This window comes from Gasterosteus aculeatus, chromosome 15 (genome assembly GCF_964276395.1).
Source record: "Gasterosteus aculeatus chromosome 15, fGasAcu3.hap1.1, whole genome shotgun sequence".
Classification (NCBI taxonomy): domain Eukaryota; kingdom Metazoa; phylum Chordata; class Actinopteri; order Perciformes; family Gasterosteidae; genus Gasterosteus; species Gasterosteus aculeatus.
The window spans coordinates 4,658,685-4,676,214 of record NC_135703.1 but is presented as its reverse complement, the minus strand read 5'-3'; the positions used below and the strand labels follow the sequence as shown (position 1 = coordinate 4,676,214).

General features: G+C 45.8%; 1 protein-coding gene across 4 annotated transcripts in view; it reads left to right on the top strand.

Moving 5' to 3' along the window:
• The window catches only part of col12a1a (collagen, type XII, alpha 1a), a 47,826-nt gene that overhangs the window by 4,442 nt on the left and 25,854 nt on the right, over positions 1-17,530 (top strand). For all 4 annotated transcript variants that reach the window (XM_040199116.2, XM_078089500.1, XM_040199115.2 and 1 more), the window contains exons 3-25: positions 370-486; positions 593-736; positions 1,352-1,405; positions 2,543-2,806; positions 2,957-3,121; positions 3,330-3,503; positions 3,666-3,956; positions 4,087-4,689; positions 4,979-5,257; positions 5,356-5,631; positions 5,720-5,992; positions 10,115-10,384; positions 12,142-12,408; positions 12,579-12,771; positions 12,892-13,016; positions 14,206-14,355; positions 14,454-14,573; positions 14,680-14,844; positions 14,953-15,099; positions 15,682-15,821; positions 16,374-16,503; positions 16,859-17,004; positions 17,394-17,523. In XM_040199116.2, the coding sequence (XP_040055050.2) occupies positions 370-486; positions 593-736; positions 1,352-1,405; positions 2,543-2,806; positions 2,957-3,121; positions 3,330-3,503; positions 3,666-3,956; positions 4,087-4,689; positions 4,979-5,257; positions 5,356-5,631; positions 5,720-5,992; positions 10,115-10,384; positions 12,142-12,408; positions 12,579-12,771; positions 12,892-13,016; positions 14,206-14,355; positions 14,454-14,573; positions 14,680-14,844; positions 14,953-15,099; positions 15,682-15,821; positions 16,374-16,503; positions 16,859-17,004; positions 17,394-17,523 (4,623 nt within the window). The remainder of the gene's footprint in view (positions 1-369; positions 487-592; positions 737-1,351; positions 1,406-2,542; positions 2,807-2,956; positions 3,122-3,329; positions 3,504-3,665; positions 3,957-4,086; positions 4,690-4,978; positions 5,258-5,355; positions 5,632-5,719; positions 5,993-10,114; positions 10,385-12,141; positions 12,409-12,578; positions 12,772-12,891; positions 13,017-14,205; positions 14,356-14,453; positions 14,574-14,679; positions 14,845-14,952; positions 15,100-15,681; positions 15,822-16,373; positions 16,504-16,858; positions 17,005-17,393; positions 17,524-17,530) is intronic.

Sequence of the window (17,530 nt, the reverse complement as noted above, 5' to 3'; positions counted from 1 at the left end):
CACTCAGTTTTTGCACCTCGGCGGACTCCGTGTGGAGTCGCCAGTATGCCAGTGCTTGAGTTGCGGGCCGCCTCGGGCCGAACAACTCAAACAAACGCCATTTCGCTCCGAAATGGCTTCTCACACTTTTTTTTTTTTTTTTCAATGTTGTCACGTGTCGTTTACTCGTCACCCTCACAAATGGACGTCGGTGTTTATGTGTCTGTCCCCAACAATGAAAAAAATCCACTTCAGTCACGAAGTGTTTGTCGTTGGGATCAATGTGAATGCTTGAGCCAGCGTGTTTTTAATGGAATCACAAATACAACCACATTGATACATATGCTCACATCTGTCGCGATTTAACAGCGTGTCGCCTCTCATTTGCAGTGGAACCCCCCTCAGACATGAAATTTAAAATTCTAAACGAGAACTCGGTGGAAATGTCGTGGACAAGACCCTCGTCGCAGATAGACGGCTTCCGACTACAAGTTGTGTCAGAAGCAGGTCAGTAAGCGCGTATTATTTACACGGTTTGCAATCGGAACCCAACATTGTTTACTCGCAGTGTACACAAACATTGGTCCATTTACTTTTAAATTCCTTCTCCTAGATGAACCAGTCAGAGACTTCACTCTTGATGCTTACGCAACTAAGACTAAAATCACTGACCTGACTCCTGACTTGGACTACTCGGTGTCCATAAACTCCTACTACGGGTCAGATGAGAGCATTCCCATCTCTGGACAACTAACCAGTAAGTGCATCTTTCACAGCGAGTTCTTTTACAACGTTTGGATGAAATGCATAACTTTGAGTTATCAATGGAAACTTGCAAGGGTACAGTTTTTTTTTTTCGCACCAACATCCCTGTAGTGTTGCAATAATGGTACAGTAATGCTGGTTTGTAGGCAAAAAAGGTAAAGTTATATCCAGAATTTTTCACTCATTATTTTTTATGTGTGTGAGATTAAGAATAAATGATGACACTTGATCACAAATATCAGACCAACCAAACTGTCAAACCTCTTCCTTCGTCCTACATCGCAGGGACATTATTTGGCTGCAACTGATATTCCAGAGAAGGTCATTGTTCCCTTTTATGGTAGCAGTACAACTTATTCCCTTTAGCACTTTCTTCAAGCCACCAGACAAAGGAAAATATGGACGAATCCCATCTGTTTACTGACTCTCGCCCAGTGTTTATGGCTAATGCTGCATAACGATATGTGTTTGTGTGAATGCGGTCTGGAACCCGTCGGCCGGCTTTTATGAAGTGTGGACTCTCTTGACATTTTTCCTCTGGTGAAACCGCACACAGTGAGCCGGGCGATGTGAGGTGCTAACTCACCAAGTGTTTCCTGTGTTTCAGTCCAGTCCAGTAACACCAGTGGACAAGTCAAGAAGCCAAAGTCAGATGCTATCAGTGAGTACGCCCGCGTTTGTCTCCACCAAAATCGGACCAAGGCCTTTTCTCAACGGAGCTGATATTTTTTTATTCCCACAGACTAAATGAGTCAGGCGAACATTTGACCTTCTGCTTTGGGTACGCAGACAGGGAATGGGAGGGCCCACATTGGCTCCTATAATTGAAACCAGTCTGCACATGAAGGAAAGGAAGGCTGGAGGCTAGGAGACACGTGTAGTCTTATGCGTCAGTCCGTAAAGGGGGGGGGGTCGTCCAGTAATGAATTCATTGTGCCACCCGGAGGCAAGCGCATTCCCTTTCACTGTTAAAAGAAGTGGCCGTTCTTACTGCGAGGTCAAACTGTGACCTGGTCATCCGTCCGTATGCACTTCCATGTGTACTCTTCTGGGAAACTTTACCCACGCTTCCAGATTCTGCTAAACCCATTTTCACAAGTAGGCCCTCAGAAATTCTCTCACCACCACCCACATTGTTTGACTGAACCCCACGTTGATGCCAACATTTTTAACACTAGGCGAGGGACGTTTGAGGGAAAAAATTATGTCCCCATTAGAAGGGGGCTTATGAGATGTGGGGAACAGAATTTAGAGTGAATGAGACTGCGGGGAAATGAGGATTAAAGTCCATCCACATAAACCCTACCAATTGTTCCAAAAGAGTCATATTTAGATGTTCCAGAGAAAAAATCTATGATTTAAGGCCCCGCAGGATCGAAAGTATAAAATTTAACCTCTGCGAGATGTTTAGTCTAAAAAGTCTTATTTTTGCCTCTGTCTGCGGGAATGACTATAGCAGCCCCCTGTTTGGCACTGGCTACTGTTTCTTTTGATGTCACAAAGCATATCTTTGAGCCATCCAACTAACTGTCAAGGGTTTTAATTCATTTAGACGGACAAGAGAAGAAATTGGTGCAGTGCAAAAAAATATTATTCAAAAGCTGAGCTGTTTCTGGCACATTTCTGACTTGGAAAGTGGTTTAATTTGAGACATAAAGGATGTGCTTTTTCAGATTTTTTTGCAGTAGTAATAACAGTAGTAAAACTTTTCCTAATCTTGCACAACCAATATATGCTGCAGAATTGTTTAATGGGGCTTTTCCCGACTAACTTCCATTTCTCCACTCTCCTTACCCAGAGTGTTCGGTCAGTGCAATAGCAGATCTGGTTTTTCTGGTGGACGGCTCGTGGAGCGTGGGCAGAGAAAACTTTAAGCACATCCGCAGTTTCATTGCCTCCTTGGCCGGGGCCTTCGACATTGGCGAGGAAAAGACCCGGGTGGCCGTGGTCCAGTACAGTACCGACACCCGCACAGAGTTCCCGCTCACCCGTTACAGCAGAAGAGGAGACCTGCTCCAAGCCATCAATAACCTGCCATACAAAGGGGGGAATACAATGACAGGTAAGGTGTTATATAGAAATATACAAGTGTTCATAAATAGATTTGTACTCTGCAGCATGATTTTTGTGGCTGTTGTGGATTTGAATTGCCGTGCAAATCTCAATATTACTGTCAAAAAAAATAAAAATGCACGCACATTTGTGTCTCAAGGTGATGCCATAGACTATCTGCTGCAAAACATCTTTACGGAGGCAGCTGGATCCAGGAAAGGTTTTCCCAAGGTGGCCATGATCATCACTGATGGAAAATCCCAAGACCCAGTGGAGGAGTATGCTAAAAGGCTTAGGAACATTGGAGTGGAAATATTTGTCCTAGGTATGGTTTATTACTGTGTTTTGTTGATCTGGCCAATCCCAAGCAACAGTCAGCCTGTTCTTGGAACCCATTTTACTTTCCATTGATTGTTCATATCCATATTTCACTTGGTAACAGTACTTTTAATGTTTTTAGCATATGCAATACTGCATCGCAGCCACTGGGCGGAGAACATATGAGTTGATGTTGTTCAAATTTTCCACCTCAGGTATCAAAGGAGCAGATGAGGATGAGCTAAGAGAAATGGCCTCCACACCTCACAACAGACATATGTACAATGTTCCTGACTTTGAGGGGATACAAGAGGTCCAGAAGAAGATTATCGAGGAGGTGTGCTTTGGTGTCGATGAGCAGCTCGGCTCACTGATCAGCGGAGAAGAAAGTAAGTAAAAAGATCTCCATCGAATGTGTTTCATTATATTGGGTTCGATGGTTTTGACATTTAACTGTCCTATTAGGAACTACCGCCATTGTAAACACAGCCGTGTGACGCTACACCTTGACAGTTCATGTAGTAACACGTTTTCCTTGACTTTCCCCACAGTGGTGGATCCAGCCTCTAACCTGCAAGTCACAGAAATGGCATCTAAATCAATGAGGGTGACATGGGACGCTTCTCCGGGTGACATCACCGGCTACAAGCTCACCCTCAACCCCATGCTACCTGGAATGAAACGCCAAGAGCTCTACATTGGGCCCACACAGACGTCCATCAATGTCCGTGACCTTTCCCCAGAGACCGAGTATGAGATCAGCTTGTATGCCCTCAAAGGTCTGACTCCCAGTGAACCCACCATAGAAATGGGAAAGACTCAGCCTATCAAAGTGTCAACAGGTAAAACATTTAGTCATGCATGTCATCTCTCCTTGGTCATTCTCCGATATAGTCCCTCGGCTGTTGTGGTTCATCTTTGACGCCATATAAAGCCTTTCAGTGACCCATCCTTTTCTTCCTCTTTTGGCAGAGTGCTCTCTGGGAGTTGACGTGCAGGCCGATGTCGTCTTACTGGTTGATGGCTCGTACAGTATCGGAAAAGCAAACTTTGCCAAAGTCCAGGGCTTCTTGGAGGTTCTGGTCACTGCTTTTGACATTGGACCCAACAAGGTTCAGATTAGCTTGGTCCAATACAGTCGCGACTCACACACCGAGTTTTTCCTCGACACCCACCACGATATTGGTGCCGTTGTCAAAGCCGTGCGCACGTTCCCTTACCGCGGAGGCTCCACCAACACCGGCAGGGCCATGACCTACGTCAAGGATAAGATCTTCATCACTTCCCGTGGAGCGAGACAGAATGTCCCCCGCGTCATGGTCCTGATCACAGATGGAAAGTCATCAGACTCCTTTAAAGATGCGGCAACTGCCCTGAGGAATATTGATGTGGAGATCTTTGCTGTTGGTGTGAAGGACGCAGTGAGGTCAGAGCTCGAGGCCATTGCTAATCAACCGTCAGACAGTCACGTCTACGAGGTGGAGGACTTTGATGCCTTCAAAAGGATCTCAAAGGAGCTGACTCAGTCCATCTGTTTAAGGATTGAACAGGAGCTGCTCAACATCCAAAAGAAAAGTAAGTCCAGGGCTAGAATATCAGGTCTTCAAAAGTGGGTGTGATGCTCAATGCCAAACAATAATGCGTGTAAATTTCTAATTTTTTAAAACTTTGTTAGCTGAACAAGGTCACAACAATGCGTTGCTTTTCATTGCTGCCCATAAATAGAAGTACATCCTTTCGCTACGTTTTGGGGGAGGAATGAAACATAGCCTCAGGAGACAGATAAATCTCATAAATGTACGGTATAATATAATAATGTTAGCACTATGTTATGTTAGTAACATGACACTTTTTTCATTTCCAGGTCTGCTTCCACCCAGTGACTTGGTGTTTTCCGAGGTTACCTCCAGAAGCTTCCGAGCCACCTGGAAAGCTCCTACTACGATGGTCATGAGTTACATGGTGCGTTTCCGCAAGGCTGAAGATGTCACTGCCGACTACATTTCCATAGCAGTGCCTGGTGATACCACCACAGCTGTTCTGCCTCATCTGATCCCCCTCACTGCCTACGAAGTAAACGTCTTTGCTCAGTATGAGAAAGGAGACAGTTTTGCTTTGAGTGGTGAGGAGACCACTCTAGATGGTAAGAGAGATTCAGTTGGACGTTACCTAAGGCACCAAATACCGAAATAGTCATCAGAATGACTATATTTACAATGTAAAATATTCTTTCCTCTTCAGAAAAAGGGAGCGTACGAAACCTAAAAGTAAAAGACGAGACAACCAACAGCTTTAGGGTGTCATGGCAAGCTGCTCCAGGTGCGGTCATCAGATATCGGCTATCGTATATCCCACTGAGTGGTGCTGGAGAAACACTGGAGGCCCAAACCATTGGATCAGAGACTAACATAGTTCTCGAAGAGCTTTTCTCCTCCACCACCTACCGTGTGTCTGTGTCTGCCGAGTATGCCACAGGCCTAGGAGACGAGATGCAAGTAGATGGAACGACAAAAGAAGGTGAGTCGAGGAAAACAAGGTGTTTTTTGAAACAGCTGTATGAACTGAACAGAAATAAATGTCCGATGCATTTTTGTTTGGCCTTCAGACCGTGGCTCTCCCCGTAACCTTCGCGTCTCTGACGAGACCATATCTACGATGAAACTGGAATGGCTAGCCGCTCGAGGAAATGTTCTTCAATACCGCATTGCCTTCAAGCCCGCTAATGGCGGCGAACGGAAGGAGATATCTGTCAAGGGAGGGACTACCCAGGCTGTGCTGAAGAACCTCCAACCAGGCACTGAATATGAGCTGTTTGTCAGTGCTCGCTACTCTTCCGGTTTGGGTGATCCTCTTCTGGGAACGGGAACCACCTTAGAAGGTAAGAGAGAAAGTCACACTGCTGATGCCTAATTTGAAACCTTTGAAACATGGTGGGACTTTTTGCTATAGTCAGTTGCTATAGTTGTCCACTATTGGCCGGCCACCGCTGTGTGTTCTGCTAAATTGTGGTGACAGCCATATGACTGCTTGTAGTACCTGTATGTCTTGGTCTGTCTGAGATGAAGACAAGAAGACGGGGTTGTTTTACAGTGGTTTATAAGACACGTGGAAGATATCTAATACCTAATGTCAGTTATTATTCATTCATATTTTAATGGGGAATTAATAAAATGTTGTGACAATGGCCATCCTACTGTAACTAAACCCAACAGCAGACATCTGCAATCAGTGTAGAAGACGCAACGTATACAGGGCAGGTTCTTCTGTTTCACACAGAGTGGGAAGAGGGATTGTTGTAGTGTCGCACCACAGGAAAGGACTTCAACGAGATCTCCTTTCAGAGCAAGGGGGGGGGCTTTTGGTCTGGTGGGACAAAACAACAATCAAGGTACTGTATCCCACAGAGAGAAAAACTCTGACTTTCAGTTATTTCAGTTTATGGCTGCTGAGCCAGTAAACTGTGTATGAAATTAAAAAACAAAACTTAACTGGCCAGGGAATAATTATATTTGTGAGTTAGCCCCCCTATGCTGTACTAATTGTTATTGGTAGCCTTTGCATCAGAATGAAGATAACTGGAGGATCATAGAGCAGCTATGCAAAGGAACAAAAAAACTTTCTTGATTAAACTTTTTGTGCAATAAGAAGAAAACAGCAGCACGATATCTGTCCATAATCTTGTCCATGTGTAACTCCCCCCGAAATAGAAATCCTCTTTGAACGCAGTTTGAGCCCATGTGCATGTCAAAGCTAATATATTCTTCTGAATACCAAGAGCAAAGTTCTGATTCCTTCATGTCGCTTCCTTACATTCCTGGCAGCAGTGAGGTCCTCATTCCAGGACCTGTTTGTACTTAACGGAAGTTTCTCACATGGATTCTGGCAGTACGCTCTGTAAGAGGGGTTTGGCTTGTACTGTGTCCCCTCAACAATTATCTAATATCTGAAGTAAAAATAATAATTTGTGTACATTTTGATTTTACATTTTGAAATTTTTGAGTGCTAAATAAACGTTTGTTTTCCCCTGTTCCCACACTGACCAAAGGGCTTGGTTTTGATCAATGAGTTAGTTTCCACATGTCAAATCTGTGCTGTCATCAAGCAAACACCCCCGTAGGAAAAACATTCCTGACAAAGCATTTTGTTTAGCCAGCACAATTCGACTCCCATGACGTCAGGAGGCCTCCACACTGATCTCCTTGTTTTGAGGACCAGTCACTGAGGGACCCTCTCTGTGAAGTCCATGTAGGAGAGAGCTGCTTGCACAAAGCCCTCCCTTGTGGCTAACACTGGATGGTAGCCAATACAGAAGCCTTGAGTAGGACCAAACATCCTGACATGACTCAGAAGAGAGGACATAGAAGGTGTCCTTTGTAAATGCCGGGAGGAACGTCCCATATGTTGATATTATACTCAACATAAATTATTTACTTAAGAACAGGGAGTTTTATCCAGCATCTGGAAGACGTTACCTAAGAGGACTGTCTGTCTGGTCACAGGGAGAATTGTCTGTTCTGCCAGGGAGGGGCGATAGACAGGCACAGGCAGAGACGGGGCGAGGATGAGTAAGAGAAAATGGGTTAATCAAAGTGTGAGCCAGAATGCCCCCGAGTGGATGAAAAGCTCAGCCAGTTAACACGGAAAAGGCCCTGAAGCATCGTACCGACACCTCAAATCATGACCTCCCGGCATAACATAGCAAATGTCTACGAATTCTTTTCACTATCTTTAACGTGGACAGCAGCTCAACAACAGGTGAAATAGTAGCATCTTGGTTTCCTCTCAGACAAACGTTTGTCTTTGTGAACGTTTTGGGCACAGCCAGGCTCCGTCGGCGGTGCCGCCGAAGAGAGTTTTCCCCCACCACGCTAAAGGTTTGAAGTAACGTGCCAGAGACAGGAAACCTTGGCACGTGCACACTGAAGGCTTCAGCGCTGTGGCTCAGATGCACGTCTCCGCGAACCAAGAGCAATAAAGTACGGAACGTTTGACGCGGGATGCCGGTGCTGAGATGGCACTTTGAGGGGAACGATTTTGGGCGGAATTGACAGAAATTGAGTCCGAATTAGCGTGGTTTTGGCTGACTCTATAGTTCCAAGATTCAGAAATAAAGATGCAACGGGGTGAAGGATCCATCGCTCATGTAAAATCATTAGGGCGATTTTCAGTGCATGAGCCGGCAGTGTTTCTTTTGTTATTTTGTTTGCCTGTGGGCTTTATGATCTGCACTCATTTATATTTTCAAGCTTCAGACACATTTGGCTGCAGATGTGACGGTTATGTCAGCACATGCCCTGCATGGAATCTCTTAGACGATCTCATGTGTGTTTTTCTAGAAATGTGGGTGAGGCTGTCATGTGAATTTGTTTCGTTTGATCCGCTCCTGTCCTAGGTTGTAATTTGAAGGGAGGGTACAGTTTGGGTGAGGTTGTGTGCAAGGGAAGGCTGGGGGGGGCGGGTACTGCTATACACATCACTAAATAGGTAAACATCTGCAGCGCTTCCATCTAACAAAACCTGAAGCTTGATTTAATAAATGTACACTGTAGCCAAACATCAAATTAAAAGAATGTCAGCTGAATGAATACATTACATGCAAAGCTTTTGCTCGGTCTGTCGGCCATGTGTTTCATGGATGTGGACTCTGCTTCCAGAAGTGGCCCCCTCGCTCTAGCTCGCCTCCAAGCGCCGGTGAAAAGTGAGCCGCTGTCTGCAGAAGTTATTATCGTGTGATCCTTTTCCCCTCGATTCACACACAGGCGGAAAAGTCCGTCACGTTTATTCCTTTTGGCCTCGGCGAGGACGGCCCTTTTGATGGAGCGATCCGGGTATTTATAAGTGCTCATGATGTTTTCGTGGTCCTGCAGAATCTGGAACTCTTCATTGCTTTGTGGTCGTGGCCATTACTCTTGATAACTGGCCTCAACGCTCACGGCGCAGAACGCTGCGCTTGGCAGGCGGCGCTGCTGCTGTTATTACTGTTCAGATCAGTTTCCAACACAGAAAATACGGAAAAGGACTTGAAAGGTGATAGATAGACTCTTTCTGCTGTGTGGTGGCTTTTTCTAAATTATTATACTTCGCTCTTAAAAAGATTTGTCATGCATCTCATCCTTCATTTGTATTTTTTCGTTAATAAATCCCAGTTTTTGAGTTCTGATGAATGAGGTTTGAGGAGGACCACCCAGCGTCATCTTCCTGTGATTATATTGTCATTAGGTGCTGGCTTGTAGGAGCTTAGGGCCCCGATTCAGGATCCCAGAGGTTGTGTGGGAGACTGTTCATGGTAGATGAAACTCCTTTTTATAAGGCCGCCTAACCTGAGTGTTTGTCCATCTCGACTTGGTTATCCCCCTTTAGAGTCTAAACGAAGCATTTGCCGGCCACCACAAAATCCCCTCAACTCTGATTCTGTGCATTTCTCCTTTCATGATGGTCTGTCAAGAAAAGTGAGTGAAGGGGAGGCGAACATCTGCAATAGTAGCAAACACACTTTAGTGGATCGGGTGTCCTGTGTTTCGATTGGAACATTTTAAGTGCAGCCGGGGGAGGCGCTGAGGATCTGTGATTTATGATTAGTTTTGCAGAAATTTTTCCAGCACTGTCTGATAATGAAGGGAGAAAATGAGGATGTTCAGACAGATCCCAAGGGGTTAAAGCAGAAACAAATGAGACATTTTTCATGGTAAATCGCTGGGGTTCTTAGTTTTGTTTATTTTGTGTCTCGGCCTCCTTCCTCAAACCTCCATAAACCTGCATTAGAAATCCACACCACCTGGAAAAGCCCTTACTTGCCTGGAGCTCCCTGAAGCCTTTTGGCAGTAGCACTAGCACTGCCATCTTAGATCAATTATTGTGCCTCAGAGCAACTCAAACCAAAGAAAAAACCTCAGTGAATTCTTCAGGTAAACAAAAGTACGGCCGTAGTGCTGTTTCTTTTCTGTTTCCATATCCACTAAGCAAAATGTTTCTCATCCTTTTCCTCCCCATTCTTCCACAGAGCTCGGTTCCCCCAGAGACCTGGTGACCAGAGACGTCACGGACACCAGCTTCGCCGCGTTTTGGGTCGCGGCCCCCGGCAACGTCCGCCAGTACCGGATCACGTGGAGGTCTCTGTTCACGGAAGAGGCCGGAGAGAAGACGATACCAGGAGACGTCACGGCCACGGTCCTTGAGGGTCTCACCCCAGAGACGCGTTATCAGGTGTCCGTGCTGGCCGGCTACGGCCGGGGAGAGGGTCAGCCATTGGTCGGAGAAGAAACCACAGATAGTAAGTCCCACCCGGTTTTTCTCCCAACGGGTTTTTCCAAAGGGTTGTCTCGTGGTGGGGTTTGGCGAAAAAGAGGGAAGCCAAGGTGTGATTCAACCGATGAACGCAGCAGTCGAAAACGCTCTACGACCACAGAGGGAGACTTGCACGTTTTCTGTTTTTTTTCACAAACACGCGTTTAAGCTTTAACGTCCCACGCGCCGCTAGTTTGGCCGTGAGCTCCATTTTAGTTTTTTTGATTATGTTGATCTGTCGGTGCCAATTACGGATCTACTCATTCCGTTAAGAGACAGCGTCAAAGCTGCCGGAGTTCACGTGAGCCATCAAGAATAGAGACTCTTCCAGCGCACATCTTTCCGACCTCGCGTGCGCGTTACATGTATGTTCTGTAAGTGACGTAATGTCAGCAGCACACCTGCGACCGGATTTCATGGGCGATGCAGGACTAAACTCATGCTCGTTTGAGAAAAGCACATTGAGCGGAAAATTGCACCAGTTGGGAGGGAATCGGTCCATCAGTAGGTGAAATGGAATGTGCTCTAGGAAAAAATATTTCCGACCATCATTGACGTTCATTGATTCTGGCAGGCAGTGAATGCGGCCTACACTCTCCAAAAAACCCCACTAGGCCGCCTCGTAAACTGAAATGTTTACAACGCCCGCTATCTTTTCTTGTGCTTTACACAAATCACAGGTCTCTTTGAGTCAGACAAGACAAACTTGGATTGCGTTTGTTTGAATAAAAGTCCCTCGCTCTGAAGCTGCTCATTTTGATGCTACTGACTGATTCACGCTCGCCCGTCCTGCTCTGAAAACAAAAAAACACTCTGTGGAGCACGATGGAAAATTGAGAGCCATGGCTTTGCTCAGGGCTTGAAGTGGAAAAGAAATGTGCCACTGCTCCCCTTGTTCACATTTAGGCATGTGTATTGGCTGGCATTAGAAATCTCTAGCTACTTATTTCTATTTATCCATCATCTAGTTCGTTAGGTTTGTCAGTAATTCTTTATCATATTACACTGTGTCAGTCATTATCAATGTAACGTTAAAATGAGACTATTTTTCTTGGCTTGTAACAGTCCAATAAAATTCCAACCCAAACTTTTAAGGATTATGGTGGCGTTTGAATACTTGAGTTAAGCGTTTCGCTGTGTTTCTAACCTAAAGTCACAGTTTCTACAACACGCCGGCTGTGAGCTACACAACATATTCTGCAGCAGGAAAAAAGTCATTTGGAAATCCACCAGAGAGTCATTCGATGATGCTCATTGAACCTGATGTTTGGAGGGCAGAAAGAAGTAAATGCAGCCGTGAAATGCTGCTTATGCAGGAAGAATCGCGGTACGCCAAAGAGTAAATGTAGAAGTATTGGTACGATGTCCTGGTGAGCACTTCGAGCGCTGGTTTTACTGAAATTCACAAGGCGTCTAAGTCTTTAACCTTTTCAAATAAAACATCAATCACGTAAATTCCGGGCATGTTTAACGTATACCTTGTGTTGTGTCCATACGCATGTGGAAACTGAACACATATCCAGAAGAAAGCCTGAGTTAGCCGAGCATGTTGTTGATTAGTTTACTCACCGCCAGGAAAGCCACGCTGCTTATATTTCCAAAGGTATACTGAGAAAATCCACAGTTAAACACATATTCAGCAAATCCCACCTGAACGGGGCTCAAAATCCACATTTTCCACTCAGATCATCATTTAATAATTTCTTATCCCTTCTTCCCTTTTTCCCCCCCGGTTCCTCGCAGTCTCAGCGGCCGGCAGAACGATTGCTGTCTCTGAAGAGACGGAGAAGAGCATGAAGGTGACTTGGCAACCAGCACCTGGAAATGTACTCAACTACCGCTTGACCTACAAACCCGTTGCTGGAGGGCGCAAGCTAGCGGCTAAGGTGCCCGCTGGCACCACCCACACCGTGCTGAGGAACCTCACCCCCCTCACCACCTACGAAATCATTGTTCTACCAGTCTACCGGTCTGGTGAAGGCAAAGCGAGGCAGGGAGAAGGAACAACACGTACGTTGGTTTTTTTATCCTTCTCAAAAGCCAAGATTCCGTTCTTTCGGCAGGTTTAGGAGAAGTTATCACGACCATAAACATCTCATGCTGCAGTATTTATTCCTTCAGTATTTCATCCTGCAGTTCTGTGTCATTTAGTCACTTTTGCAATGTTCTTCTCTCCGTAGTGACTCCTTATAAAGGACCAAGGAATCTCCAGACTTCAGAGCCGGCCAAGACCAGTTTCCGTGTCACGTGGGACCATGCTCCTGGCGATGTTAAGGGCTACAAAGTCATTTTCCACCCTTCAGGCAAAGACATCGACCTGGAAGAACTTCTGGTTGGTCCCTACGACAACACCGTGGTCCTTGAGGAGCTGAGGTGTGGCGGGATTCTTACTTTTAATCTCAATGTCGCATAGGAACTTTGAAGAATATTCTTCAGCATGTCATGTCAAAAAATATCTGAAATGATATGGGTGTTTTTTTTTTTGGCCTGCAGAGCTGGTACCAAATACACAGTGAATGTGGTTGGTATGTTTGAAGGGGGAGAGAGTATGCCTCTGGCTGGAGAGGAGAAAACGACTCTCGTCGATGCACCTGAGCCTCCTCCCTATGTGGCATCGGGTAAAGTTAGTCTAATATTCTACAATGCAACCAACCTGTTGTAAAAACGTAACCGTGTTTTGTGCTAAAGGTAATTAGAACAACATGGCGTTTAGTCGTTCTGTTGCTACTCCTGTCGTTGCCTTTAAGGCTGTGTCTGCAGCGTGTTATGTCTATGAGCAGCAACTGTCAAACATTGGAGACTGTATCACATAGTGAATTTCTGCTTGGGAAAATACCGCGGCCCATAAAAGCTAAAGAGGTTCCCTAAATGCCTTTCGTCGAATCTAATTGTTTCGCGTGAATAACAGAGGAACGGCTGCCGCTTTCTTCTTTGTGACACTTCAGGCTTCTGCTTTTCATTTCCAGTCCAAGTACAAGCCAGTGTAGATTCAGCCCATACACATACAATCTGTTCGCAGTTATAAAAGTTTTTTTTTTTTACTACCTCGTGAGTCAGAGCCCGGTCGGCAGTGAGTGTGAAAGGGAGGAGAAATGTTGTGTTGAAAGGTCAGCTTGACCGCTAAAAGGCAGACCGGGTCCCAACAAGGAGGCAGATTAGGATTCGCAGAAGACATTACCGGGGTGTGGCTTTTCTGTGTGAGCAAACCGTTCTGTAAATCAAACATATAACCTGTTTTCAGTTGCAGACAGTTGCAGTTAGTTGCAACATCTGCATACCTCCAAAGCACATCTGCAGCCCTCTTTTAGGTACAGCGGATGGGATGCCTTCCTTGTCATCACACAGGTGTTTGGAAAATCTTGCCGTGCTGCTCTGAAGGCGCAGTAATACCCTCTCCGGCGGCGGCCTTTGATATGTCACGGGCCTGATTCGCCCCTGGGAATAACTCGTGGATGCAAAAAGGAACAAACCCAGAGAGAAATACTGCCTCGACATGCCACAAGACAAGAAGATAATCATTACAGCACCTGGAAAATGGAAGTTGTCTGATAGAAAATCCCCAGAAAAGAGGGAATGTTTTACTGCCTGCTTGTAAATGTATCATTTGTCTGCAACTGGGGAGTGTTTTGATGTGTTTTAGTTGTGTTCAATGCCAAAAACTGAACTCTTCTTCTTTTCTTTACCTCTCACGCCTATTTATGTACCTCTTTCACTACAATTCCCCACACACACTACGACTTGTATTGTATATGTCACCTCAGACCTTCATATTTCTGAAATTAAGGCCCTGGAGTTTTGCCCTCTCAGATGTGACGTGTAAGACCGCTGCACAAGCTGACATTGTGCTGCTGGTGGACGGCTCCTGGAGTATTGGACGTCTCAACTTCAAGACCATTCGCTCCTTCATCGCCCGTATGGTGCAAGTCTTTGAAATCGGTCCGGAAAGGGTCCAAATCGGTGGGTTTAACCAAAACTAGTAGAGTCCTAGCCAACTGGTCATTACTAATGAAACGAAATGAGGTCTCTTTGCACTGGTGTAACACTTGTGTCCTCAGGTCTCGCTCAGTACAGTGGGGACCCAAAGACAGAGTGGCACCTGGATGCTCATCGAACCCGGAAATCTCTCCTGGATGCCGTGGCCAACCTGCCCTACAAAGGAGGAAACACAATGACTGGTACTTAGATCTGTTTACGTAATCTGTTACCTTCGACCAGCCCAGTAGCACATTTTGTATTGTGTGACTATCGGGAGGGAAATTAACATTGATGTCTCCGTGTTAGGCCTGGCTTTGAACTACCTCCTCCAGAACAATTTCAAGGAGAACGTTGGGATGCGACCCAAAGCCAGAAAGATTGGCGTGTTGATCACTGATGGAAAATCCCAGGACGATGTCCTCCTCAACTCTCAGAACTTGCGCGATCAGGGCATTGAGCTCTACGCTGTCGGTAAGTGAAAATAAATCAGTTTTTGTTGGAACTTGGTGGATGACGGAGCGAACGGCATTGGTACTCATCAAAGTGCATACAACCGCTATCCTCATTACTGCTCTTTAGGTGTGAAGAATGCTGATGAGAGTGAGTTGAGGTCTATCGCCACCGATCCGGACAGTATTCACATGTTCAACGTGGTTGACTTCGGCTTCCTGCTGGAAATCGTTGACACCCTCACTGATAACCTCTGCAACAGTGTCAAGGGACCAGGTGTGTATGAGTTAACGGCAAAGTATGCACACACTGGACCGATCCAAGAGGGGGAATCACCGAGGAACCGTTACCGGAAGTACAGAGACCTTCTACTGTGCACAAAATACGCCAACTGCTCCATTCCCAGACATTTAAAATATATATGCACAGTGTATAGCATCATAGAGTGACAGTCTGGCCCACCGTGGAAAGGCACTTTCAGCGTCTTTGAGAACTTTTAAAAACACTACACAAATCTGATATGTTGTTATCATTATTAGAGCCAAAAGAAGCAGCCACGCTGTTGGAAACGTTCAGATATATTATTGTCTTATTCCCTTTATTCTCTCTGCCTCCCGGGACTTGGAAAAGAATGTCTGCTCTTTAATCACATTTAAGAGCTGCTATTGATACTGAAGGGAAACTCCTTGGCTGGGATTTGGCTTCGTAGTCACAATAAGCACCGTTCCATTTACAAGCTTCTGTTGTGACGTGCTACTAAATATGCACGCTGTCATCTGGTGTCCATTCATTCTTCACTCTGTTCACTGGGATTGCTCATTTAGCAGTTTACGCCTCGTTGTGCTTCAACCTGAGTAGGAGGTGCACCTGATGCTCCAACTGAACTGAGGACGTCAGAGGTGACTCACCACTCCTTCAGAGCCACCTGGCTTGCCCCCGAAGACCCAGTGGATAAGTACCGCGTGGAGTACATCACTTTGGCTGGACAACAACAACAGGTATACCTGATTTAATACAACAAAACAATGCACAGCAACACTAAAAATACATCTCCAGTGCATCTCCCTGTGAGGGTGTTGAGGGGACGTGGGCTTTAACGTGTGCTGACCCACTGTTCCTAACGGGAAGTCAAACCAGTCAAACCATCTGCACCATTCAGTTTGTCTTGGCCTCTTGCAATTTGGGTGTCTAATTACATTGTGACACAGGGCAAGGAAACAAAACACACCACTCGCAGTTTAGAGGATTATGAAGCTAATAAGGATTGCATGAGTTCTAGCTCTACTGCCGTGGGAAATAATAATTTGTTGTTGTCTGAATCTAGTTTACATAGACAAGATGTTTTTCCAACTCAGATGTTTTTGCTACATAGTGAACATAATGATGTGGTTTCATGGACATAAAATTGAATGGGGGCAGTAATAACTTGTTGGATGGATTTCTCCTCTTTCATGGATAGCATTATGAAATACTAAGTCAATGCAGTACAAAGAAAGCATGCGACAGTAAACAAAGCTCTACTCTAGATCTAACTGTTCTGTGTGTATCAGGTGTTCGTGGATGGCACTGAGACCACGGTGGTTCTCCAGAGCCTCAGCCCTCTGACACAGTACATGATCAACGTCTACTCAGTGGTGGGAGAGGAGAGCAGCGGACCTCTCGAAGGAACTGAGACCACACGTATGTCTTCTATTTCTGGCTCCTCGACTCACATCTAGGCCTGCGTCATCCGATTCGAGAAGAACCTCCTGTAACAATCCATATAAGGCAGAAGCTGTTCATAGGAATGTAAACTATTTAAACTATACATAAAAGAATCATTCGACTGGTCTTTGATCGCTAGTCGTAGATCTGACAATCTGCCACTTAAGGAATCCCTGATAAGCGTGGTCTATGGTCTATGCACAGTTTATGTGAACCTCCAGCCTTTACTTCTATGAACCAAAGTTTCACTTTCAGTCACCGCCCACCACTGAATCTCTCAGTTGCATAACACAAATTTGACGTCCTTTGACATCATTGCCTGTTTTTCTAGTTCCCCTGAGTGCTGTGAGCCGCATGTACATTTTCGATGAGCGGACTACCACCATGCGGGTGAGATGGGAGCAGGCAGACGGGGCCTCCGGGTACATGCTGCTCTACAGCGCCATCAACGCCACCGAGTCCACCGTGGAGCAGGAGGTAAGAGACATCCTCGGACGAGCACATCATGAGCCGAGGAAGAGGGCACGCGGCCAACGTGCTGGGGATATGACAGGGAATAACTCAACACATGTGCTCATGGGTGGAAACCACAGCGCCGGCATTCAGATGCAAGACAATACACCAAACGTCACACTGCAAAACGCCGAAGACCGTTCTTGACAGAATACAGATGTCACCCGAAGCATTTTCAACGTTGTTAGTCTCAAAGATGTGAGGGAACCAAGAGCTTTGCCAAACGGAACATCACCTTTTTTTTCACGAGGTGTCGGCAGATGAAATTTTCCCACCGGTCTCATCCAAACGTCTCAGTCCGTGTCACCTTCTCCCTGACCATACGTTGTTGGCTTGCTATGCTCACGTTGCAGATGAGAGTGGGACGGGATACAACGGAGGTCCAGCTGGTCAAGTTACTCCCCAACACGGCCTACACCCTCTCTCTCTTCGCCCTGCATGGAGAGTCAGCCAGCGAACCCCTGACGAACCAGGGAGTCACACGTATGTA